Here is a 25744-nt window from a genome sequence, read left to right as displayed (position 1 = left end):
TACAGGGAAGACGGGAAGAGCCAGGTTGTTGAGATTTCTGGCTCCGTCTTTCTGCCTCTCTGGGACCTCTGGATTTTGGGAAAACAATACAACAAGACCATTGCTTATAAAGAATTCCCTCTTGAGGGTCAGGTCCTCTGAGCCTACGTCCCCCCTTTGCTAAATGCACCATCTTTTCTGGCTGTGGCTGAGACAGTACGGATGCCACAGAAGCTGCTCCTGGGTACCCCTGGGGTTCTTGGCCTCAGTGCAGCTCTGCTCTCCAACTTCTCAGCGCAAGCTTCGTTTTGACATGTCTTTGAAACATTGGACCTCCAGGGTGAAGGGGATGCAGAGACTCGGATGATTGTGAATCCCTGATTTGTCCTTGCATTAAATCAGACCTAGACTGGCTGAGCAAGTCCTGCTTTATGGCCAAGAAAACTGAGGTTCTGAGATGTTGAGGGGAACTTGCTGAAGTTGTAATGGGTAGTCAGTGGCCTTAGTGAGGTACGGATCCCATTTTTACATGATGGTACAACCTACTCATTCTGCACCCTCCACAAAGGCTGGGCCCAAAAAGAGCCACTTAGTGTCAGCCCCACATTGGGGGTTTTCTGTCCCAGGTCTGGTTCCATTGGTCCCGAATGCATTCATGGACCGGACACAGTAAGACAGTTCTAGAGCCCTCAGTGCTGGCCCTACACACACTTGGAGCCTGGTTATCCAGGTCTACCCCTCACGGTTCTCAAGCTGAGCACAGTCTGGAACCAGACTTGTACCCTGGCCCCACAGCGGCTGGACGTTTAGTCTCTGTCATCTTCAAATTGTTAGACAAAATTTACAGGTTCCCTTTGTGAGGAGCAGGCATCTGCACTAAGCAGACTGGACAGAAAGAGCCTTGCTCATGACAGTGTCTCGTGCCACTAAGGCGGAAACTAAACTGCTATGTGGAAATCAGGATGGTCTTAGCTGGTACAGTAAGGGAGTCTCCTGCTACCTTAACCCTTTCAAAATAGCAGTTTGATGCTGGCCAATCAGCTTTTTGTCCCTGTTATTCAGTTTCTTTATTCCTGTGATAGCGACACTATGTTTTAAGTTTAAATTACTGTGCTTAAGAGAAATATAAAGCAGAAATGCTTCACCAGGGGGTAGTGCATGCCTTTAATCAGGAGGCAGAGGCAGGGGGATCTCTGTCAGTTTGAGGCCATACTGGTCTACAGAGGGAGTTCCAGAACAGTCAGGGCTACACAGAGAAACCCTGTCTCTAAAAAACAAAACAAAACAAAACAAAACAAAACAAAACAAAACAAAACAAAACAAAACAAAAGCCTGTAACTTGTAAGGTCGACTTGCTCAAGGACAGATAACTTCCTGAAATGCTGTAGTTTATGTACGATAACAAACCGCACATTTTCACTTCTATAAACAAGCTTGGTTGCCCCAACTGCACAGGATATGCACTTGATCATGAGTAGGCGGAGGAGTTACATAGGCAGGAAGTACATCAGGATATATGCCTACCCCTGGTTGGACAAAGACAGGAAGTTTGTAGCCTCGTGAGTTTTGCCTTTATAAGCTCCTGACTAATGTAATTCGGGGCCATTCTCTGAGCTTGAGTCTCAGAAATGGTCTTGGCCAGTATATTTTTTAAATTAATTTATTTATAATATATACAGATTCTGCCTGCATGTATGCCTGCAAGCCAGAAGACTTCATTATAGATAGTTATGAGCCACCATGTGGTTGCTGGGAATTGAAATCAGGACGTCTGGAGAAATATCCAGTGCTCTTAACCTCTGAGCCATCTCTCCAGCTTCCTGGTCAGTATTTAATAAACCCTGTTGTATTATAATTAAGCCATCGTCAGATGGTGAATCTCTGAATGACCGACCAGATCTGTTACTGTTCCCACCTTACAAAACCCACTGTCCTGTTCCTGCCCTAGATCTTGTGTTAGTCCTGTTGTCAATGAAGGACTTGAGGAAGCAAGGGAGGGAGGGAGGAAAGGAGGGAGGACGAACTTATCTTGGCTCATGGTTTCAGAGTCTCACTGGGATTCATTGCTTGGAGACTGAGGTAAGACAGAGTAACACGGCAGTAGGAATGTGTGGTAGAAGCGTCATACCTCATGGTGGGAAAGGGCAGGGTGGTGATGGTGGTGGTAATGGTGGTAATGGTGGTGGTGGTGGTGGTGGTGGTGGTGGTGGTAGTGAACCTGATCTACCGACTTTTCCCTTTCTTGTCCTTTCATTCCCTCTGACAGGATGGTGGGGCCTGTATATCCAGGGCACATCTCCTTTTAGTTAACCCTCTCTGAAAACACCCTCCCCCACCCACCCTGAATGGCCTTTCCCAATCTTCTAGGTCAGTGTTTCTCACCTGTGGGTTCTGACCCCTTTGGGGTCACATATCAGATCCTGTATATCAGACATTTACATGACAATTCATAACAGTAACACAACTACAGCTATAAAGTAGCAATAAAATAACCTCATGGTTAGGGGGAGGGGGTCACCACAGCATGAGGAAAGGGTCCTGGCACTAGGAAGGCTGAGAACCATTGTCGCAAAAGTATGTCGCAATCTGATCAGGCTCAATTATGAGAACCTAGGTAAATAATCTAACACCAGGGTATACTCAGCCCGCATAACTGCAATCGTCAACTGAATTGATACACTTTTGTCTCTTAATAGTGCCTTAGCTTTCACACAGTCTGTTTGGCCACCCTCAGCATTACCGGACACCTTATATAGCTTCCTCCCCGCAGAAGCCCGCCACACAGAATACTACGGCTCTAGGCTTCTTCCATTTCTCAGGGAGGTGGCCTCGTGATGAGGGACTACCCAGAGCCAGAGGGGTTTTGGAGCTGACTTGGGTGAGAAACCAAAACAGTCCTCATCCAGCCGGAAGGTTCCCTGGAGACTGTGGATAGTGTCACTTAAACTGTCCCTGTGGTACAAAGCTGTGCTTGCAAAAATCGTCCAATGCATTATAAACAGATCATTTGGCGATAACAGCAGAATAAATTAAAACACACACACACACACACACACACACACACACACACACACACACACTGTGCATTTATGTGGAAGCCAGTGTATATAGAAGCCAGGAAACTAGAGAGGGACAAGAGAGGCCTTAAGGGAAATGGGCAGAGGCAATAACGGAACACGTGTAACTAGGAACCTTTATGTGAGTATGAGGAGCAGAGGGAGTGGGAAGACTAGAGGTCAACTAAAGCCAAGGATATATGCAAATACAAAATGAAGCTGGTCTCTATGATGGCTGCTCTTGGCTGTCAGCCCGACACACCTGGGAAGAAGGGACAGCCTCAGCTGAAGATTTGCCTCCATCAGATTGAGGTGTGGGCACGACTGTGAGACAGCTTATTACTTATTGATGGTGGAGGGTCCAGCCCAGGGCAGCTGTCCCCAAGCTAGCTCCACAGAAGCAGAGAGCACAGCAGCAAGCAGGGTACCGCCATGGCCTTGGCTTCACTTCCTGCCTCCAGGTCCCTGCCTTGAACGACTGCTGGCACTGCGTTGTGGTCTCCCTAACTTGGTTCTGGTCATGGCACTTACCACATCGGCAGGACGCAAAGAGGCACAGAGCTCTGGAGGCCTTGGTATTTCCCTAAAGGAGTGGCTTTTTTGCCTAACCACTGCCTGCTACCCACACCTGAGTTTGTGTCACTAAGATGACTTAGGGGGTTACCTCTAGGTGCCCCATGATGGTGCTGGTCACAGAAATATCACACTTGGGACTCTCAGACCCTCCAACTCCCCACCTCTAGACAGAAGGAGGGGCTAGAGACTGGGTTATGAAAACTAACTTTAAAATAAAAAAAAATTAATTACATATTTAGTGTGTGTGTGTATGTGTGTGTGTGTACACACTAGACTTCCTAAGGGCTTCACTATACTGATTCCAAAGTGATATTTTTTCTTTTCTTGATTATTTTGAGACAGTCTTGCTATGTGGCCCAGGCTGGCCTCAAACCTGTGGCAATCCTCCTGCCTCAGCCTCCTGAGGATTAGGATTAGAGGCAGGTGCTACCTTACTCAGCAATCCTGTAGTTGTCTTTTGACTTTGATGCCAGAAGACCATTAGTGGAAAGCCCAGTCCTTCCAGACCTTCCAAAGCTGAGCCCAGGTGCAAATGCAGAGGGTGGCAGAGGGCAGCAGGTGCTGAGGCAGGGGCCCTTACCTGCTCCACATAGTCTGGGATGTCTGGAGAACATGGCAGGGTCCCTGCGCTCTCCACCGACAGCACGTCCTTCAGCAGCTCCTCACACCCTGTGGACAGACAGATAAACGGACAGTGAGTGGTCTGAGCCTCAGTCCACAAGGCTGTTCTTCTGACTAATGGGCCTTGGAGGGAAAAGCTGGAAGAACAGGTGGCAGGGGAGGAGACGGCCAGCTGCATGAGCCTGGTCCAGGGCCCCACTCAAGATGTCAGAAAGGCACCTGATGAGAAGAACTTCTTCCATGAGGTGAACCGCAGCGGGGACAGAGAGAGGAGACACTCACATATACAGAAGCATGCTGGGCGCAGGGAAGCCCCGGGCTAAAAGGTACTTCCCTCCGTGCACAGGGGCCGCCCACAAGGTTCCCTAGCAACCCCCAAGCCTTAGATAGGACCACTCTTAGGAGGTCAGGAGGCTCCTACCCCCTGCTCAGCACAGGCATGGGGCAGGTGTGGTTCAAGCTGGCCCAGAGAAACAAATGCCTTCAGAAAATCTTAGGGGCACCTGGGCTTCCTCAGCTTCATTTCCTCAGGGGCTTGGGGGAACTTGACAGAAAAACTGAATATTCTGTGAGTTCTCAAAACTGCCTTTGGAATTTTGGAAGAAAAAAAAAAGAGAGAGAGAGGATTGAGGAAAGAAAGGGAGGAGTTAGGAAGGGCTCAGAGAAGAGAGGGCAGATAATAAATAAGGAAGCCCTAAGAGGAGAGAGACATGGCAGCCAGCTTCCTCCAGGAACAGAGCCCATTTCTGGGACCCACCCTGGGCTCTGATACCCCTGTGTGCTGACCTCCTATCTGGACAGGGCTCCCAAAAGGACCTCACCTTTCATGGCGAATACTCCGCGGCAAAAATCCTTGAAGTTGATTCTCCCCAGGTCATTGGGATCCAAACACTTCACAAGTTTTTCCACCTTTGGGAAGGAAAGAGGACATGCTTGAAGCACCCTGGACACCCCAAGGGCCCAGGGCACCAGGCAGAAGGTGGAATGGAGGTGGGTGGGTCTCGCCAACTAGGTCAAAAGGACACCAGTGTTCCCAAAGTGGTCTTTCCCTCTAGGATCATGTCATTCTCTGATTAAGACTCAAATGAGGCCGGGCGATGGTGGCACACGCCTTTAATCCCAGCACTTGGGAGGCAGAGACAGGCAGATTTCTGAGTTCGAGGCCAGCCTGGTCTACAGAGTGAGTTCCAGGACAGCCAGGGCTACACAGAGAAACCCTGTCTCGAAAAACAAAACAAAACAAACAAACAAACAAAAAGACTCAAGTGGGAAAATGTAAAGAGGCCTCAAGGGTGCAGAGCATGCTCCTACAGCCTCTCCAAAGAGAGCACACTGAAAGCCAACACTGCTGTCAGGTTCACTGTTTGTCTACCCTGTAGACAGGGTCTGGCAATGTAGCTCAGACTCGCTTAAAACTGAATTCTCCTGCCTCAGCCTTTTGAATGCTGAGATCACAGGCATACACCGCCATGCCTGGCTAACAACTTTTGTTTGGTTGTTTGGGTTTTGGGTTTTTTTGTGGAAACAGCATTTTATCTGTCCCAGGTTGGCTTCAAAGTTGCTAGGTAGCCAAGGATAACCTTGAACTTCAGAGCCTTCTGCCACCACCTCCAGAATGCTGGGATTGCAAGCATGTATCACTGCGCCTGTCTTTATGCAATGCTGAGGACTGAACCCACAGCCTTGTGTATGCAAATTAGTAAGGAGCTAGGTACTTCAGCTTCTTGACATTTCTTCCAAGTTAGCTTGTACCTTAGTAGCGGCCCTTCCTAACACTCATTCATTCATTCACTCACTCACTCATTCAACAGCTGTCCACTGTGCACCTCCTACGTGCCTGGTGTTGATGGTGGTAACTGGTTAGTTACACACGGTCACATGAACACGCACATGCATAGTCACACATATACACACATGCATACTCATGCACCTCCTTAGGCAACTTCCCCACAAGTCATCACCATCTGCGGAAAACGTCGTCCATGGTAGGGCGAGACTTTTTTTTTTTTTTTTTTTTTTTTCTGATACAGCTGTGTGTATCTTCCTCAGGGGAAGGTTCAGAAAGCAAGGGCAAGCTCTTTCTGGAATCCCCTCTGGCTGGGCTGCAGACTCACATGCAGGGTAGGGATCTGTCACTGCTGTGCCTGTTGGCATCATTACAGCCGGGTCTGCCCTCCCTCCCGCTCTGCTTGTCACGTGTGCCAGAGCACAGGCTGCTGGGAAGACTCATCTGCTCTCACACTGTCTTCCCTGCACATCCACAGGATGCTTGTCCAGCATGGCAGCTGCAGCGGGCACCTAGTCCCCGTCACTGCAGCAGCCAGCATCAACGGGCTGGCTTGGTGGGCTTCAGGGAGCACAATTCCCACCATGGCCACTCTCCACTCCTGTGCATGGTGGCTCTGGCTTTGTACCTCTTTCCAGCTTTCCTACTCTGCTGGATCCGAGGGATAACCCAGGAGCTATGCAACGTCCTAAGATGTTTCTGAACCTGGTACCTACCTAGTAGAGCATCCCTCGGCTCCAGATATCAACTCTCAGGGGAATGCTATAGCTGAGGTTCAGAGAGACCCGTAGTGCTGTGCACTATCCAAAGCTGAGAAAGCCCCAGTCCTTCCCCTCAGCTGCCATGGAGTGGTAGATGTCAGGTAACAGGGAAGAGTTTTTTTGCCAGTTCAGGCCTGGACAGAGCATCCCCAACATTGCAGCTGCCTGCCCTGCTCCCATCCCCACTACCAAGGAAGCTGCTGACACTGCCAGGCAATGACAGGGCTTCTGAGAATAGTACTGCCCAGGTACCACCTGCAGACTGTCGGAGAGCTCACCTATGGCTCCACTGGCCATCCTCTCCTCCTGCCCCCTCCCTTGCTATAACCGAGAGCCTATGAATGTAAGGAGGGCCTGGGACATACTGACCCCAACCCCCAGCCTCTAGGATCTTACCCCTACAGCCCTGTCCAAAGCCAAGGCCTATGCCTTAATTGAGGCCAAGTCCAAGGCATCTACTCCAGAGTGTCAATGGCCTGAAGAGAAGCTCCGACCTCACACACTCTGAGGGACAGCAGGGTTCTGTAATCTACCAGACTGGGAGTCTTTAATCCCTAATGCCTAGGACCTGGGGACATCACTGGGGCAGGCTGTCCATCCTCTGCTTCCAGAGAAAGCTAGTTCAGAGGTAGGGGTTGGGGTGTCTGATGACAGACAGACAGACAGAGATGTGAGGCTGTAAGGACCTTCATACAGTCCACAGAGATGTGACCCAGCCTGCAGTTAAGAGCTCACAACTACAGTGACTCACTTCTCTTCAGCTACCTCCACTGAGCTCAGGAGGGTGGTGGTCCCAGGGTAGTGGCTAGGTATACTACTAAGACAGCTTTGTGGAAATTGTAATTAGTAAATTCTTTTTTCTTTTTTTTTAAAGATTTATTTATTTATTACATGTAAGTACACTGTAGCTGTCTTCAGACACTCCAGAAGAGGGCGCCAGATCTCGTTACGGATGGTTGTGAGCCACCATGTGGTTGCTGGGATTAGAACTCTGGACCTTCGGAAGAGCACTCGGGGCTCTTACCCACTGAGCCATCTCACCAGCCCCAATTAGTAAATTCTTATATCACATACAATTAGCATCCATAAAGACCACAACAGTGGTTACAATGGTCTATCTATCTATCTTATCTATCTACTCATTTGTTTAGGTTTGGTTTGAGTTTTTTGTTCTGTTCTGTTCTGTTTTGTTTTGTTTTTTTGAGGCAGGGTTTCTCCAAATAGCTTTGGCTGTCCTGGAACTAGCTCTGTAGACCAGGCTGTCCTCAAACTCAGAGATCCGCCTGCCTCTGCCTCCCGAGTACTGGGATTAAAGGCATGTGTCACCATCACCCGACACAGTGTTTTTTTGTTTGTTTGTTTGTTTTTTTTTTTTTAAATAAGGCTTTAGCAGTATTTCGTAAAAATGGGTGAAAAAAAATCCCTGCAAGGCTCATCAGGGCTCATTTTGAGCTATTTAAGCAGTAGCTGCTGTAACAGTCCCATGTTACATTTGAGGACACTGAGGCTCAGGGAAATTGAGCCATTTAGGCAGTCACCAGCAGTGGCAGCTACTGAACAGGATCTTCCTGATCCTATAGTACCAGCAACTGCTTTCTACTGCTTCCCTGCCCTCTGCAAGTGTGTGGCCTCTACTGGGCCACCTGTGTGCATGGAATACCGACTCAAAGCCCCTACATCCCACGTGTGAAGACAGCTCTGGCTGAGGTGACACTCTGTGAGTATGTGCAAGCCCTGCCCTCTCTCCCCAACATGGTCAAAGAAATATAAAGTTTCTGGAGGATTGTATTTGAAGTCAGGCTACAAGAGAGATCCTGTCTCAGAGAACGCTGTGTCTGCTGAGTTCCAGGAAGGGGCAGGGGCTCGCTCTCACACCAAGGAGTACAGCAGGTAACACTGAGAGCCAGCAGTCCCAGCAGTCCCGGGCTCCTCCGGCTCCCATGAGAGGAAAGAGCAAGCCTCAGGGCTGGCAGGGGTGATGGAACAGCTGAGGCACGCACAGCTGGACCAGCAGCATGCTGCCAGAGGAACTGGTGGTTCTGCTGGCAGAGGAACGCTGACCTTTCACATTGGGAACCATTCAATTACCAGGCTTCCCCTTCTATTTCTGTTGCTCTTCTCTTCAGGCTGGTTTCTTCCATCTATCCCCCAGAGTCGCATGTCTCTGAAGGAAAGATGCTGTGATGCTGTGAGCCAGCTGTGGTCAGCTTACCGGTAAGATCTCTCCCAAGCTCAGCTGCCTCCCAGACCTTCTCCACGCAGGCCTGGCAAGCCAGTGAAGGTCAAGCAGCCCTTTGTCCCTAAGGTCTCAGGCTTTCAGCACTTAGAGGTAGTGAAAAAACATTAGCCCTTCCTACCAAGAATCAAGTAAGTGCAGAGCAACTGCCTTTATGCCAGGCACTTTTTGATCACACCATAGACAGGCTTACTCCAGCTTCACAGGCTTCTGGGTCCTGAATAATATTCTTATTCCCATTTTACAGATGAGGACAATACACTAGGCTCAGATGTTTGGGGTTAAGGTCCTAAAACCATGAGGAGGCAGCTGAGCCCAGACAACCCCCAGTAACTATTGCTATTGAAATAATTTTGATCACTTATAATAAGTTCCAGGCCTTGCTCTGGACCAGAGAAAAAAAACAAAGTTAAGAAATTTTGACCAGAAAATCTAGTACCAGTACAGGCAACCCTTGCTGAAGAACTGGAATAGTAAAGGAAAGAATAGTTAAAAGACATTGAACTGCTAAAGAAAGATTGGCTGCTAGCATCATCCAGACTGTAGACTTCGAGCCTGCTACTCAGATGCCAATATTAAAGCTCTGGGAAGAAGGGTGTGGTGGCATGTGCTGTAACCCCCAACAGGATGGTCACTAGATCCAGCCAGCCTAGTCCACACAGGGAGACCTCAAAGCAACCCCCTCCCCAAACACAAATAAAACCAACCCGAGAAGACACCTGGCTCTGGGTAAGCTACACAAGCACCCCACATCCTGTCTCTCCCACAGACCACAGTCGGAGCACCAAGTGGGGAACCTAAAGAGCCAAGGTTGCACAGGGTGAACAAAGGGAAAACAAAACCTTGAATTTGGGGGATTATCTTTACTCTTCTATTTCCTGTGCAGCAGATGGGGAGAGAGGGGGCTCTAAATCTAAAAGAAACCTTTCTGATGCAAAGCTGGAGAGGGGTCCCACCTGAGTCAAAAAACAAAAAACAAGGAAAATGCCCTAGGTATTTCTTTCTCTCCCTTTTCCTCTGTGTGTATGTGTGTGTGTGTCTGTCTGACTGTTTGTCTGTCTCTCCAACAAGGCAAGCTTAGGTCCCAAAGCTGAGTGGTGGCAGCAGCCACACAGTCACGTGTATGTGGCAGTGGTGGCAGAGAAGAGAGGAGGGTTTGAGGGGGTGAGAGAGAAATTAGGAAAAGAGCCCCTGGGGAATGGGCAGGGCAGGACCCTGAGAAGGCGGAGCTCGGGAGTGGATGGAGACCCTTGTGTGAGGCTGACTGAAGTCCTGAGCTGCAGACAGGAACAAACAAGTCAGTTCAGAGCTGAGCAGCTGACTAAGGAGATAGTGGACTGGCCGTGGGTGTGCATCCTTGGAGAAGCAATGAAGAGCCCAGCACCAGCTTTGGGAACGGAATTGGCTACGTTAGAACAGCTGCTTACAGAGCGGGCAAGTGGGGATGCTAGGCTTCAACTTAACTGGACTAATTTCCTAATTAAAAAGAAACCTACACTATGCTGACATTTTCCCAGAGGTATCTAATGAGACCTAGAGTCTTCTAGTCTTCAAGATGCCCAGAACACAATCCAAAATTATTCACCACACAAATGGAAAAGATGGTAACATTGTGTACTGAAAAACATGGTAACAAAGTTACTGACTCTAAAATGACCCAGCTGTTTCCATGTGTGTGTGTTTTTTTTTTTTTTTTTTTTTTTTTTTTTTTTTTTTTTTTTTTTTTGGTTTTTCGAGACAGGGTTTCTCTGTGTAGCCCTGGCTGTCCTGGAGCTCACTTTGTAGACCAGGCTGGCCTCGAACTCAGAAATCCGCCTGCCTCTGCCTCCCAAGTGCTGGGATTAAAGGCATGCGCCACCACGCCCGGCTCCATGTTTCATCAAAGGTTTGTTGGGGTTTTTTGATTTGGGTAGCATGGGTCCCTGTACCTGTCTGTGGTCAGGGTGCTGGCAGCTGGCTAGGAGAACCATATAGGGATAGCAAATGGCAAAGGGAGCTGGGGAGAGGGGGACTCCAGCAAAGGCTGGTGCCTGGGCTAGCTGAAGCAAAGCTGGAGGGCTGGCCCTGAGCTCCGAGGCCCAGATGCTTAGGGTGTAGCTGCAATGGGACACTCTGAGTTAGATCCCCTGCAGGAACTGGGTGTGGTGGCACCCTTGTCAGATCGTTACTCAGGAGGTGGGAGGAGGAGACAGTCACGGTTACCCAGGGTCTGAGGACAGGAGGCTGGCTGCAGTGCTTTGTCCTAACAACACAACCTCCAGGCCTCTTCCTCAGAGTCTTCTCAACAGCCTAGAGGAGTGGTTTTCAACCTGTGAACCTAGTCAAGACCCCTCTGCCAAACCTTCGTCTCCAAAACTATTTGCATTACAACTCACAACAGTAGCAAAATTAGTTATGAAGTTGCAACGAAAATAATTTTATGGTTGGGGTTCACCACATCATGAGGCATTAAAGGGTTGCAGCATTAGGAAGGTTGAGAAGCACTGGCCTAGAGAAACAGCACATTGTCCTCTCCCTGTTCTGGCCTCACCCCACATTAGAGGAGTCAGGAGGCAGAGGCAGAAGCACCTTAGCATCCGGACTCTATTCTCTTTGCAGGCCAGTCTTTCCCCCTGCCACCCACCCAGAGGGCTCTGGCCCTTCTCTGGGGCCTCAGGGCCAAAGGCCCAGCTGCTTGTTTATCCACTTTCCCAGGCACACAATAAGGCCTGTGTTCTGACATCCAGAAGACAAAGGGTGCAGGCAGCCACTGACCTCCCTGCTAATTCTCAGGGAGGGCAGAGAGAGGAGCCAGGCAAGAGTTCCCACAGAGCCAGGTGCAGACAGAGAAGGAAGAGTTTCCAAAGAGGGTCCTGCCACTCAGTCCCTAACCCTCAGGCCAGGCTGAAGAGTCTGGTGTCAGTTCCTAATCACCGCTCCCAAAGCCTGCACCCCGTGGGATGCTCAGGGCATTGTGGTCTGTGTGTCTACACTGGAGTCTGTGCAGTCACATTACCAGTAGAAGACTGTTTTTCACACATCTACAGTGCTGACTCTCAGGATCAATAAGACAATACCTAAGCAAGGAATAACGAACGTTGCACCATGCTCGCCAAGGATGCTGGGTGAAAAGGTGCTTGCTTCGTGGGAGCTGTAGAGGAACAGGTCCTGGCAGGAATGGGCAGAGGGGGCTGCCTGCAGCTCCACCATCAAGGTACTTGGTCAGGAGTCTTGGAGAACACCTTCTTTCTTTATGCCTCAGTTTCCTTTTTTGGGAAAAATGGAAGCGCTGAATAACACTAAATACCAGCAGCCTTGGGGGTCTATAGAGTTGGGATGTCTCCCCAGGGTTGTTTGGGGGTACACACGAGGTTAGGGAAGAGATGAAAACCAGAGTAACAGCGAGTGAAAGGAATGAAGAAAAGCCAGTGTCTCCCTCTAAGGCACAGGGCCCTGTGGAGGACTCAACCAATATCCACAAATAATGGCAAGACCTGAAGCAGGTCCTGAAGGCTGCTCTCCTCTGCTCCTGACCCACCCCTGTTTGACCAGGTGCCTCAGGATACCTCAGTTAGGGCCAGAAAGAGCAGACTGAGCCAAACCTGGGTTTGCTTTAGGCAAATGTCTGTTAAACCTCGGTTCACTGAGGTGAGACAGGGCGAGAACTCTGCAGGGGTTCTGATGGGGGAGGGGTGAGCCAGTCATGAAAGGTTCTCTACCCTCTCTTTCCTGGAGAGAATGCACCTTGGGTGACACTGGGGAAGATCAATGGAAGGAGGCTTCCCAAAGGGTGATGCCTCCAAGCCACTTTAGGAAGCTACCCTAGAGCTGCTGTGCTTTCTCAACATAACACACACACACACACAGACACAGAGGCAGGCAGGTTTTTTTTTCTCTGCATTTGAGCCATGTATGGGTTTTTCTTCCCAAAGCTGAGGGTCCCTGATGGAAAACTCTCCTGGGGCTGGTAAGAACACCCACTGCAACTCATGGACCTGAGCTTGGATCCTAGCAACAGTGTTGTAAAAAGCTGGGTATGGCTTACATGTGCACCCCCAGTGCTGTTGGGAGTACAGACAGGGGGATCACTGGGGCTTACTGGCAACCAGTCTAGCTCTAGGTTCAGGGAGAGACCCTGCCTCAAAGGGATAAGGAAGAGCAGGACACCCACCTGGCATCCTGCTCTGGCCTCCCTGCTTATGCACAGGAGCTGGAGCCTGCACACTCGAGTGTGCACAGCACCCCTCCCCCTTCCAGGGTCTGTTGGTGAAAAAGATGGGGAGGGAAGGAAATTTCAAGAGCTAAGGTGGTGAAGAAGGACTATTGGGACGTCTCTGGCTAGGGTAAGATATCAAGAAAGATGGCCCAGGCCACCCGTCCTGGGTAGTATAGCCTCAGCTAAGCTGTGACTGGAGCCCTTTCAAGACTCCATCCAGCATGTCCAGGTGTCACCAGGGGCCCCTTAATCAGTCTGAGCTGCTACAGTGGAGAGTCCCTCTGGCCACCCACGAGAGCTTTGTTTAGTGTCTGAATAGTAATGAAAATGACAGGGGTGTGGGTGGCCCCTGAAGTAGGCTGTCCTCTGTCCCTGCCTTCAGCAAACGTTTCTTCGGCTCCACGGGGAGAATGACAAGCTCCCAGGAAGTCCCCAGGGAAAGGACAGATGTCCTGCTGTACATCAGGAGTAAAATAAAAATAGCCTTGGGAAGAGCATAAAAGCACGGAGGTGGTGACTGATCACACGCCCACAGGAGGTGACTGATCACAAGCCCACACGTCTGGGCCGTATATTACCCCAGGTCTCTGTGGTAGACAGAGCTGGGCTGGAATCCCCCCTCTTCCGTTCACCAGTGGTGTGAGCAAAGGCCAATGACTCAGCCTCTGAATTCCACCTCATTATCTGCTGGGATTTAGAAACACGCAGGCTCTAGAGAAGTAACACTGTCCCAACTCCCTGAGCGGCTCTCCTCAGAGGCTGCTCTCAGCAGACACTGCTCTGCTGCAGGCTGGCTGGTGGCTAATCCTTCCTTTTCCTCTCACAAGAGTTTTCAATCCGCTGAATTTAAAAATGGAATTGGATCATTTAAGAACCTCAGCAGGGTGGTGGGGACAGTAAAAAAGGGAAGGCTCAAGGTATTTCAGGGGTAATTAAGACAGAAGAGGCCATAAGGTCACCTCCTGGATGTTTGGGGATTTAAAGGAAGCAGAGCCCAGAGGGCTGGGACTTCACACTGGGGCAGCCAGTGGATGTGACTGTGCTGGACCTAAAGGATGGGCACAGCAAACATTCAGTTGTGGGGAGTACCGGGGAGCAGAGAAAAGGCGGGGAGAACAAGAAGACATGGGAAGGGTGGACAGGAGCTCAGGACAGGCAGCAGTGGTACCAGCTGGTTGGGGGTCCAGCACCTGCTTTGGTGGCTGGAGGACACAGAGGGCAGGGAAGCTGGCCAGGAAGTCACCATGCCCTCTGCTGGGGGTGAGGGTAGTGATTAGCAGGGGCTCAAGGACCCAGGTTTGTACTTAGGAAGGTGCTGGAAGGTATAGGGGGAGAAGACAGGGAGAGCTTAATGAGGCCAGTCCGGTCCAGAAGAGAAGCCAGGGCCACGTGGGGATGGAAAGAAGGAAGTTTGCTTCTGGTGTGACAGACACAGGGAGGCCAGGTTGACACCTAGGGGTCATTTCCTGAATCTCTATAGACAAGGAGATGGTGACCAATGCACCTGGGGCATCGGGCAGGTTTTGGTCGGCCAGGGTGGCATGTCTGCCTGACCACAAATCCAGGTTCCCTGGACTCTCAGACACAAGGCCCTCCTGGCCAGGCTTCCATTGTCTCACTGATGACACAGACCCGTCTGCAAGGGCAGTGGTGGCAGAAGAGGAAACTTGTCTCCACCAAGAGGACACGGGTGGCTCTGGCTGACTGTGAGGGACAAGGTTCTGTCCTATGGCTTCAGTGACCTGCCTTAGGGAAGGCCACAAACACAGCTTCTTCTCTCGGTCACTCAGCCATCACCAGCCCCCAGATGTGCTGAGGTCCACAGGGTGCGGACAGCTGAGTTTGAGGCCCGGGGTACATCGGGGTACATGATAGCTCAAAGGCACAGCCACCACCGCCCTGTTTTCTCTGTGGGGAGGAAAGACATGGATACCCCCACACTGAGCTGCTGACAGGACAGAGACTGGGAGACTCTCGACCAATCGGTTGGGTGGAGGTTCCCACTTTGTAAAGCTGCTTTTCGGTCTTTCCCTTTGTCTTTTCCTTTCCTTTCTCATTTTTTATTTTTATTTTTATTTTTATTTTATATTTATTTTGAGGCAGGGTCTCAGGTAGCCCAGTTTGGCCTTGAACTCCTTATCTTGTGTCTACCTGTGGTGTGTTTAGGATTAGCGCTGCCTGTTACTGTACACCGTTTATGCCTGTCTCCATGCAGTGCAGGGAATCAGAGCTTTGTGTATGATAGACAAGCATTCTACCAACTGAGCTACATCCCCAGCCCTCCCTTTTGAGCCTGCCTTTCTAGCACCAGGCCAATCCCAGCCATTCTTGGACTAGCAGAGTTCTAGTTGACATCGATGGTCCAGTCCTGAATTCTGAAGCCAGGTCCAATCTATGCACGCTACTTGCTTTGGTTTTTTAAGGTTTAGGAAGGTTAAGAATTAATGAGGGCAAGGCAGGGCGCACCCCTGGGAACTGTTTCCTGGCTGTGGACCAGGGAGCTCAGCCTGCAAGGGGAAGAAGGACACTTGGACAATGCTTCCCCAAGGGAGGGGCACACTAGGGGTCACACCGTGGGCAAGTGGTCTCTGGTGTCCTCCAGCCCAGTGTCAGGGCCTCTGTGGACACTGTTGATCCTTTTGTTTTTGTTTGTTTGTTTGTTTTTGTTTTTTGTTTTTCGAGACAGGGTTTCTCTGTGTAGCCCTGGCTGTCCTGGAACTCACTTTGTAGACCAGACTGGCCTCGAACTCAGAAATCTACCTGCCTCTGCCTCCCGAGTGTGTGTGCCACCATGCCCGGCTGATTCTTGGGGTGGCTGGAGGGGCACTGCTCATCCTAGGGCTTTGCTGGAGTTTCTCCCACACTCAAATGAAATGCCTTCCTCTCTTCCTCAGAAGCTGCAATTGGGCTCACAGCCTCTGGGAAATCACGTTTTAGCTTCTGAGGCAAAACAAATTATGGCAGCTCCAGCCAGAAGCCCTGGCGCCGCTCCTCCACATGATGAAGGAAAGGTTACAGGTCCTGGGAGCCCACCGGGGAGTTTCTCAGGGAGGACCATAGCCTCACCACCCACCCAGACACAAACAAACTGCAGCCCCCTTGAGCCTGGGGTTTTCTCCTGCGAAATGACCAGGATGCAAAGGCCAACTTGCACTGTAACCATGGAGACCAAGGAGAATTTTGGACTTGAAAGCTATTGATTTGAGCAGGGGCTTATGAAGAATCCTGTGGGAATCAGGCCCCTAGGAAGGCTTCTGGGGGAATGGTGTCCTGTTCACCAGAAGGTTTCTGTTCTCTTGAAACTCCACAGGGGTCCTGAGTGGAACCTCAGTGCCCACAGGCCAGGCAAAGGACCTGCCCCCACCAGCCCATCGACCAAAGGGGCCTGCCTTAGGTACTTACTTCTGTATTGTGGTGATAAGACAACATGACCAAGGCAACTTTGAGTTTATTTGGGGCTCACAATTCCAGAGAGTGAGTTCACGGCCATCATGATGGGGAACATGGCACTTGATAAGCAGGTACTGGAGCCGCAGCCACGAGCTCACATCTTGATCCACAAGCATGAGACCGAGAGAGTTAACTGGGATTGTTGTGGGCTTTACACCTCCTTCAACAAGAGTCACATGTCCTAATCCTTCCCAAACAGTGCTGCCAACTGGGGACCAAGCATCCCAACATAGGAGCCTATGGGAGCCATTCTCCTTCAAACCAGCACAGGGCCGATTTCCAGAAACCTATCTGTCCTGTAATGGATTCAGTAATTAGGCCCTGCTGAGGTTACCAAGAAGATATCTCAAACCAATGAAGAAAGCAAAGATTAAGCTGGCCCATCCATCCATCCATCCATCCATCCATCCATCCATCCATCATGCCTGCCCGTGAAACAATGAGGGCTACCAGCCTAGTTCTGTCCATGAAGCAAGCCGTGCCCAGAAAGGTTGAGCCCCTTGCCACAGTCTCTAGGAGTCTCAAGGTCTATCACAGGAAAAGTGGTTCTCAAGAGGCTGGAGCCATAGCTTAGTGGTAGAGCATACATTTAACATGCACAAGCGCCGTTCCAACCCCAGCATGACCACAACGAAAAGCCTTCTCTCAGCCAGATGTGGCAGTGTGTGCCTGTAATCCAGTGCCAGCCAGCCTAGCCTCAACAATGAGCGTCAGGTGTAATAAGTACTAAACCCACTGCTAAGGACTTACGGCTGTACCCTTAGATTAGTGAATCTCTTGGCCCTCATCTTTTGCAGCGAATGGCAATTAACACAGAGACCCAGGACTGGCTAAGGAGTAGAGAATAGAAGAATGTGGAGTGCTGAGCCCTAACTGGATCATCTGTATCACAACCCGTCCTCCCAAGGCTCACACATTATTTCAGAAGAGGGAGTAGAGGCTTGTAAGAGCCAGAGGCGCTGGGTGACCATAGAGAGAGAGCATCTTCTGCACACAACAGAGCCGGTGCATGTATGAACTCACGTGGTTGTGACCGCATGCAAGAGACTTGCTCATGCTCCGAGACGTAGACAAGCCTTGCAATTGGCGGCAGCCAGGAGATGGGGAGTCGGCTTTAAGCATGTGACCCCTGGTGAGGGGGATAACACTGCAGGAGGTGGCCCCACCTAAGGGTATTTGGGTAGCACAAATTAGACTTTTAAAATTTAAAAAGAGGGCACATAGTTGAGTGGATCTGGGAGGAGTCAGGGGAGGGGAGGTAAATATAATCAGAATACATCACATGAACTTCACAAAGAATAAACACAGTGTTCAAACTGGGCAGTGGTGGCATACTCTTTTAATCCCAGCACTTGGGAGGGAGACAGAGTCAGGTGGATCTCTAAGAGTTTGAGGCCACCTTGGTCTACTGAGGGGGTACGTTGGACAGCCAGGGCTACACAGAAAAACCCTGTCTCAACATTTTTTTTTTTTGAAAAAAGAATCAAGAGACTTAAGATGTTGCAGATTTTCAGTCTGGATGTGTGTATAAATGTTCTTCAGGAATTTTTAATTCTCTTCTACTTTTTTTTTTCAGAATTTTTTATTTATTTTATGTATATGAGTACACTGTAGCTGTCTTCAGACACACCAGAAGAGGGCATCGGATCCCCAACAGATGGTTGTGAGCCACCATGTGGTTGTAGGATTTGAACTCAGGACCTCTGGAAGAGCAGTCAGTGCTCTTAACCACTGAGCCATCTCTCCAACCCTCTCTTCCACTTCTTACAGAAGTCCTAATCGTACACTGCCAGGAGTAACAAGAGCTGCAGCAAGTGCGGCAGGTTCAGTCTGCCTAGCGTCCTCAGTTGTAAACTGAAATGTGTCCTCAGGTCCTTTACTGCTCTTCTCTGTGACAGCAATGTTCTAGTTAATCAGCTTAGAGAAAGAAAGAGAAGTGAGGAGCGACAGAGAAAGGATCCGGAATATGTGACAGTCGGCTTTAACATGGGGATGTGTGTGTGTGTATGTGTGTGTGTGTGTACACACGCACATCTATACAAAAGTACAGACACAAACACACACATGTACATACACATATACATACACACATATGTACACACACACACACACACACACAGCCCTCTCGGATCAGTCAGTCTGAGACACACAGGCCTGTCAGCTTCCACTGGCTCCCCCACCCCCTGTCCCTGCTCATGAAGCTTCCTCTGACCTCCAAAGGACCAGGATTCCTCACGTCCTGGGCGCTGCCCTTTACTGCTGTCCTGCTTTGCACACGACACTAAGTCGGCCATGTTGGGTGAGAGGGGTTTCAGGTCCTTAGTGAGGACATGCAATCCACCTGCCCATCCCCTGCTGCCAGAGACTCTTAAGGCCGCCTCCTCCCAGTCTATACCTGACACACGCCTCAGAAGGGCAGATTCTAGGTGAGCTCTGTGTTCAAGCAACTTCCTAAGTGAAGAAGCTGGCAGCTTTGGACTCCCCAATATGGCTGCAGCTCTCTTACAGCCCTGGTCAGAGCAGGGGACCAGGGTCAGGCCCAGGGCTGCCTCTTTGTAACTGCCTTTTTTTCTCCATAGCCAGAGGCACTGAAGCCGACTGGGGAAGTTCCTTAGGGACTAGAAAAAGTTCAGGTCTGTTCAACCAAGGGCTCTCTGCAGATGCAAACCCTTCCCCAGCAGGTACTGCAACACCAAATGGGGCAAGAGTCCTCATACATGATTCAGGCCTTGATTCATAATTCAGATCTCCTTTCCCAAAGTGGGCATGCGGACTGGAGGCTGCGGCAGAGCGGGAAGGGTAAAAGCAAGAAGGTTCCAGGTACCAGAGAAGACGGAGCTGCAGACTGCCTGGTGTGGAGGTGACAAGCCATGAGACAAGCCTTAGGTCTTCCAGGTCAGGAGAGAGGCAAGTGTTCAGACCTGGGCCCTCTGGGCTGAGGGCACAGGCCAGTTCTAAATCCCAACGCAGATCTTCTCAGCCTGGCAGCCAGCAGGGAACCTCTGGCATCTGCGTGTTCAGTTCCCCAGGATATCCTACGGAATCCTATCCCTGGGGAGGAACCAGGCTGAGCGGCGCTAGACTCTGCCAGGCAGGGAGTGGCAGGGATGGCCTTTGCTGAGGGCCCTGTCTGTGAACACACTCAAGTTCTCTGAGCCAACTCCAGGGCCGTTAGGGGCAGGGAAGGGGAACGGTCCCAGAATCCAACAGAAAAGCAGAGGGGCTGTGTCATCACCCGCACCTCTACCCCAGGGCAGACTCCATCCTCTGGAGATGTGATAGCTCACCTACTACCAGCCCCGCCCACCACAGCAAGCTCCCTAAAGTGAGGTCCCCAGAGTCACAGTAATGATAATAATGGCACAATAACAACCGACAACAGGAGCAGCTGCTCTGAGCCCGGTACTCCTAAGAGCATTACCTGAATCATTCCAGATATACTCCACAAGCCTATGGAGTAGCTGCTATTGTTAGGCCTATTTTTTACTGAGGAGAAAACTGAGGAGAAATGGTTACCCCCCCCCCCCCAGCTTGTTAGGAAGTGAGGAAGTCAGAACTCACCAGAGCTCAGTCTCTTCTGCACTATACCAGTGCTTTGAGCTGCTCTAAATCTGCTGTGCTGAGCAGTGGTATCACCACCATCACCATCACCATCACCACCACCAACATCACCCCCACCATCAACCTGGGTCATACGGCCGGCACAGCAACAGTGGAAACAAGGCCACAGTGTCCCGTCCCCAGGGGCCAGAGTCCTAACCACCTCATCCCAGGGTACCATCTCTTCTGAGTGTGCCTAAGGTCACAGTGTCCACAGTGACAGTTCCCAGAACAAGGAGCTTCGGACACACCACTTTGTCCTGTGCCAAGCACTTGCCCTCACTCTTCCAGTCACAGGCACAGTAATGCCCCCCCATCCCCCACAGGGCACCCCACCTCACAGACAAGGCCAGAAAGTAGGTTCTGCCCAATGCCACCTGGCGGGCAAACCTGGACTACTTCTGTGAGAGCCGTAGGCAGGAGTATGTTCAGCGAACTTTTTTTTTTAAAGGTTTATTTATTTATATGAGTACACTGTAGCTGTTATCAGACACACCAGAAGAGGGCATCAGATCCCATTATGGATGGTTGTGAGCCACCATGTGGTTGCTGGGAATTGAACTCAGGACCTCTGGAAGAGCAATGAGCTTCCTGCTCTACAATAAAACCAAAGAAGACCAGGGCTGAGAAGCCAGCTGCTAATGTGATGTAATATAATGTAATGGTGGTATGCTACAGTCAATGCATTAAAAATTAACTATGTGTGTGTGTGCACACACACACACTTGACTATGTGTGTGTAGGTCAGAGGACAACTCTCTCCTGCCACCTTGAACAATCCAAGGATCAAACTTGGGTTGTAAGACCTGTGCCACACAAGTGTCCCTACCTGCTGAGCCATCTCTCAGGCCCACCCCTTTACATGTGATAAGAAAAGTCCCGATTCTGGCAGCCCCACTGAACCTTACACCTACTGGCTCTACCAGCAGTCTAGACCACTGCAGAGCTCAGAGCTGGGCTGCACAGCTGTTCTGGATGCCCAAGGCCAACTCTGAACCCAAGGCTAATAATGCCTTGCCAGCAAAGGCCAGCATCCACTGGCCCATTCTTTGCACTTCTGTCCAGGTTGTCTTGTTTGTGGGCTGGAGTCTCACTAGATCCGCAACCAAGAGTCCTGACTGCTTATTGCCCGGCCTCTTCCTTCTACATCAGCCCCTAACCCGCAGCAGCCCATGTTCAGACTCCAGGATCCATCACCTCCTGCCCAACGCAGCCTGCCATTCAGGCAGCAGTGCCCAGCTATCTGCCCTAACCTGGCCTGCTCGCCTGATTCTGCATGAGGCCATGTGGCCAATGTCCCAACATGCCCCTCTCCTTTTCCCACAAGGACACATCTCCCATGCTCATTCTATCTCACACCTCAGACAGAAAAGCAATAATTACCTTTGAAGAGGACAAGCTTACCTAGAAAAATCCATGGAAATCAGCTAGAAAATTACTAGAATAAGTGAATTCACGCTAGTGGTGAAATAAAAGATACATTGACAAAAATAAATTGTATTCCTATATGCTGCTAACATGTAGCTTAAAAAAGTAATGCGGGCTGGAGAGATGGCTCAGTGGTTAAGAGCACTGACTGCTCTTCCAGAGGTCCTGAGTTCAATTCCTAGCAACCACATGGTGTCTCACAACCATCTGTAATGGGATCTGATGCCCTCTTCTGGTGTGTCTGAAGACAGCAACAGTGTACTCATCATACATGAAATAAATAAATAAATCTTTTGTTTGTTTGTTTGTTTGTTTGTTTGTTGGTTTGTTTTTCCCAGACAGGGTTTCTCTGTGTAGCCCTGGCTGTCCTGGAACTCTGTAGACCAGGCTGGCCTCAAACTCAGAAATCCACCTGCCTCTGCCTCCCAAGAGCTGGGATTAAAGGCGTGTGCCACCACTGCCCGGCCATAAATAAATCTTTTTCAAAAAGTTTAAAAAATAATAATAATGGGGCCAGATGTGATGACACATGCCTTTAATCCTAGCATTAATTTGATAGTTAGGCTGATCTCTGTGAGTTTGAAGCCAGGACGGCTATGTAGTAAGATCTTCCAGAGGTGGTGAGTTCAATTCCCAGCACCCACATGGTGGTTCACAGCTGTCTGTAACTCTCACGGGATTGGGTGCCCTCTTCTGAACTCTATCAGTACGTGGTAAAATACCCATACACTTAAAAAGAAAAATATAAATTTAAAAATAAGTAAAGAGTGAAAAATGTACTTTATTCTTAGTGGTAACAGAGCACATTCAACACTTAACATTAATTTAGCATAGTTTTAAGATCCTAATTTTTAAATTACTTACTTATTTTTATTTCATCTGCATTGGTGTTTTGCCTGCATGTATATCTGTATGAAGGTGTCAGATCCCTGGAACTGGAGTTATAGACAGTTGTAAGCTGTCATGTGATTGCTGGTTGTTGAACCCAGGTCCCCTGGAAGAACTCTTAACTGCTGAGCCATCTCTCCAGCCCCATAAGATACTACATTTTAGTACTTTGTTCTCATGAGGAAGACTGGATATACAGTAAGGGCTGTCTACGTTAGTGGGTTGAATACAATATTTATTAAAGCCCTTGAAACAGTGCTATTTACTTTGAAATCTATTTATGAAACCAGGAGTGTGGTGTACACCTATAACCTCAGCATTTAGGAGGCTAAGGCAGGAGAATTATGAGTTCATGGTCAGCCTGGATGACACAGCTCGACTTTATCTATAAATAGATATAAATTCTGTAAGTGTTAGAGAATGTCAGAGATCTATCTACCCATCCATCCACCCACTCACCCACCCACCCATCCATCCATCCATCTACCCATCCATTCCATCCATCCATCATATCCACCATCCCATATCCACCATCCACCCATCCCATCGATCCTATCCATCCCATCCATCTACCCATCCATCCATCTACCCATCCATTCATCTATCCACCCATCCATTCCATCCATCCATCCATCCATCATATCCACCATCCACCCATCCCACCCATCCCCCCATCCATCCACCCACCAATCCATCCATCCATCCTTGTGGTGCTGGGGATCACACCCCCAGTGTCACACAGGCTAGGCAAACACACTACTACTGAGATACAACCCCAGCCTCAGGGAGTTCTTTGACAGGGGCTGACTCTGTGGCTCAGTTGGTAGAGTGTTACCTAGCATGTAAAAGCCTTGGTTCAGCTCCCAGCACCTAAGCAGAGCCCGTGGCACATCTCAGTGATACCCACACCTGGGCAGTATAGAAAGGAGCACTGGAAGCAGAGTCATCCTTGGCTGCAGTTTGAGGCCAGCCTGGGGTCACATGAGACCCTGTCTCAAACAAAACAATAACAAAAAGCAAGGCAGTGATGGACCAGGATATGGATCTGTGGGTTCCATCCTTAGCACCATAAATAAATAAAATTTTATATCAAATGTCAAAATGTTTCAATTCTATACTAAATCAAAGCAAAAGAAACCTTTAAGCATCAAAAAGGATAGTGACCTGGACTATAGCCTATGGGAAAGGGAGGAATCCATGAACTTATGGGGGGGTGGCGAACCTAGTAGATGGGGTGGGGACAGCTCAATATTAGACCAAGTTCTCAGCAATGCATGCATGCACACATACAGGCATGCACACACAGACACATATAGTAACAACAGCCACGGCAGTAGTTACAAATGAAAATGTAGGGCTGAGGGCCTAGCTCGGTGTCACTGTGCCTAGCATGCTGGAGCCCTAGGTTAAATCCTGACCGTTGAGAGCAGGAGAAGGAATATAGCTGGCAGTATGCATTTGGGGCCCCGGGCTCTGAGACACCCACACCATAGTCCAGTTTGGTCCAGTCCTCTGGCTAGCAGTCATGTCCACGGAACAGTGAGCAGGGACAAAGGAGGCCCAGCCTAGTGGGAACAGCCCAGGAGTCCTCCCTTTGGGCTTCGGTTCCAGACACAGGACCCTTCCACCCTCTGGGGAGCGCTGCACCCAGGGACTCCATCCTGCCAGGGTCCAAGCTCATCAGGTTACACCAGCAAAAGGGATCACGGTGAGAGGGGAGGGGTCCAGTTAGACAAGAGAACTGTGCTCTAACCCTCTGCTGCTTTGCAAGGTGGCTACAGCAAATAACTATGCATATGTCAGGAGTGAGTTCCAATATTCTCACTAAACCGAAATGCTGAGAATGGAGGAAGTAGGCTAATTAGCTTGATTGGCTCATTCCACAGTACACGTATGTAGTGAAGCGTCATGCTGTACGCCGTCCCCGTTCCCAACTACAAATCACACACACACATGCACACATGCCCAATGTAAAAATACCCCCCACCCCAGGTTTCTCTCCTAGCCTTCCTGCCCACATTAGGGAGCTAAGCAGAGGAATGCCCTGTTCTTCTGTGGCTCTGTAGCCACCAGTGTGACATGGGGCAGGCTCTAGAAAAGGCCTATGGAAAAAATAAAAGGACATCTCACCCATTCAAACACAGCCAGTGCACAGAGTACAACTGTCACTTGTAGGACCCGGCAGGCACTGCAGTGAGCGCCCCACTGCAGCAAGGGGGCCTCAGCAGTGATTTCTTGGAATCCTGTAGTGGGGGGGGGGAGATGCCTGCAGCCAGTGCCCCCCCCCCCCCGTGAAGGCAGGGCCCTTTGGCCAGAGCTGAGATGCAGGTGGGATAAACAGAACAGGCTGCTAGCAGAGAGCAAGCCATGAGAAAGCAGAGGTGCTGAGGAGCCCGAGAACACATTCTCTGGCCTACTTTACAGAACAGGGTGTGGTTACTGGCAGCCTCTTCCACCCCAAGCATCAAATCCTCCAGCCTCTGGGCCTTCCACAGAGGCCGGCTGTCTTCCCAGAACACTTAGGTTGCTGCTGGGCTCCAAAAGGGCTCACAGATCACAACCCAATTCCGCTTAGTCCTGCTTCCAACCAGGCCACTCCAGGCTCAGAAAGCCAGGTTAAGCCTTCTGCTGTGGTTTCCCCATCCCTGGCCTCTGAGAGCCTGAGACCCCAGATCTTGCAGGCAGCAAGGAGGCAGCTTTGGAACCAGCAGGACCTGTGTTCATGGGTCCTGCACAAGTCACTTCAGCCCTTGGAACCTCTGTTTGCTGGAGGATGAATTGGAGAAAGACAAAGGCCAGTGACAGATGGTTCTGTCTGTTCCTTATTCTTCCTGTTCAAAGAAACCAGCAGTGGAGGCTGGAAGAACTCTGTTCCTTGCACAAGAGAGCCTGCAGTGGAAAGTACCACGCAGAAAGCGACAGCGGCATCTGGGACTGAGGGCCGTTAGAGACACCTCCATAGTCCAGGGCACCCTGGGAAGGGTACAGTAAGTCTATGCTAGCCTTCCAAAAAATTGCCTTGACTGATACTTTATGAATCCTTTTTGAAAAGATTATTATAAAATTTTAAGTCAGGGGCTGGAGAGATGGCTCAGCGGTTAAGAGCACTGACTGCTCTTCCAGAGGTCCTGAGTTCAATTCCCAGCAACCACATGGTGGCTCACAACC

General features: G+C 50.0%; 1 protein-coding gene and 1 long non-coding RNA gene across 4 annotated transcripts in view; one reads left to right on the top strand and one right to left on the bottom strand.

Moving 5' to 3' along the window:
- Nucleotides 1-25744, bottom strand: part of Rab11fip4 (RAB11 family interacting protein 4) — a 106553-nt gene that overhangs the window by 72804 nt on the left and 8005 nt on the right. For 2 of the 3 annotated variants that reach the window (XM_021176630.2, XM_021176628.2), the window contains exons 2-3: nucleotides 5054-5141; nucleotides 4192-4280 (exon numbers count right to left, since the gene is read on the bottom strand). In XM_021176630.2, the coding sequence (XP_021032289.2) occupies nucleotides 4192-4280; nucleotides 5054-5141 (177 nt within the window). Of the gene's footprint in view, nucleotides 1-4191; nucleotides 4281-5053; nucleotides 5142-17683; nucleotides 17766-25744 lie in introns of those variants that run through there. The other variant, XM_029483748.1, reaches the window with a different exon arrangement.
- Nucleotides 1541-17980, top strand: LOC110304933. Its single transcript, XR_002379118.1, has 3 exons — nucleotides 1541-1802; nucleotides 8932-8993; nucleotides 16105-17980. It is a non-coding gene; the product is annotated as an uncharacterized LOC110304933 (long non-coding RNA).

Source organism: Mus caroli, chromosome 11 (assembly GCF_900094665.2).
Source record: "Mus caroli chromosome 11, CAROLI_EIJ_v1.1, whole genome shotgun sequence".
In the NCBI taxonomy this organism is placed as follows: Eukaryota; Metazoa; Chordata; class Mammalia; order Rodentia; family Muridae; genus Mus; species Mus caroli.
Note: the sequence above shows the minus strand (reverse complement) of the source record. Positions and strands in the feature narration are given on the sequence as shown.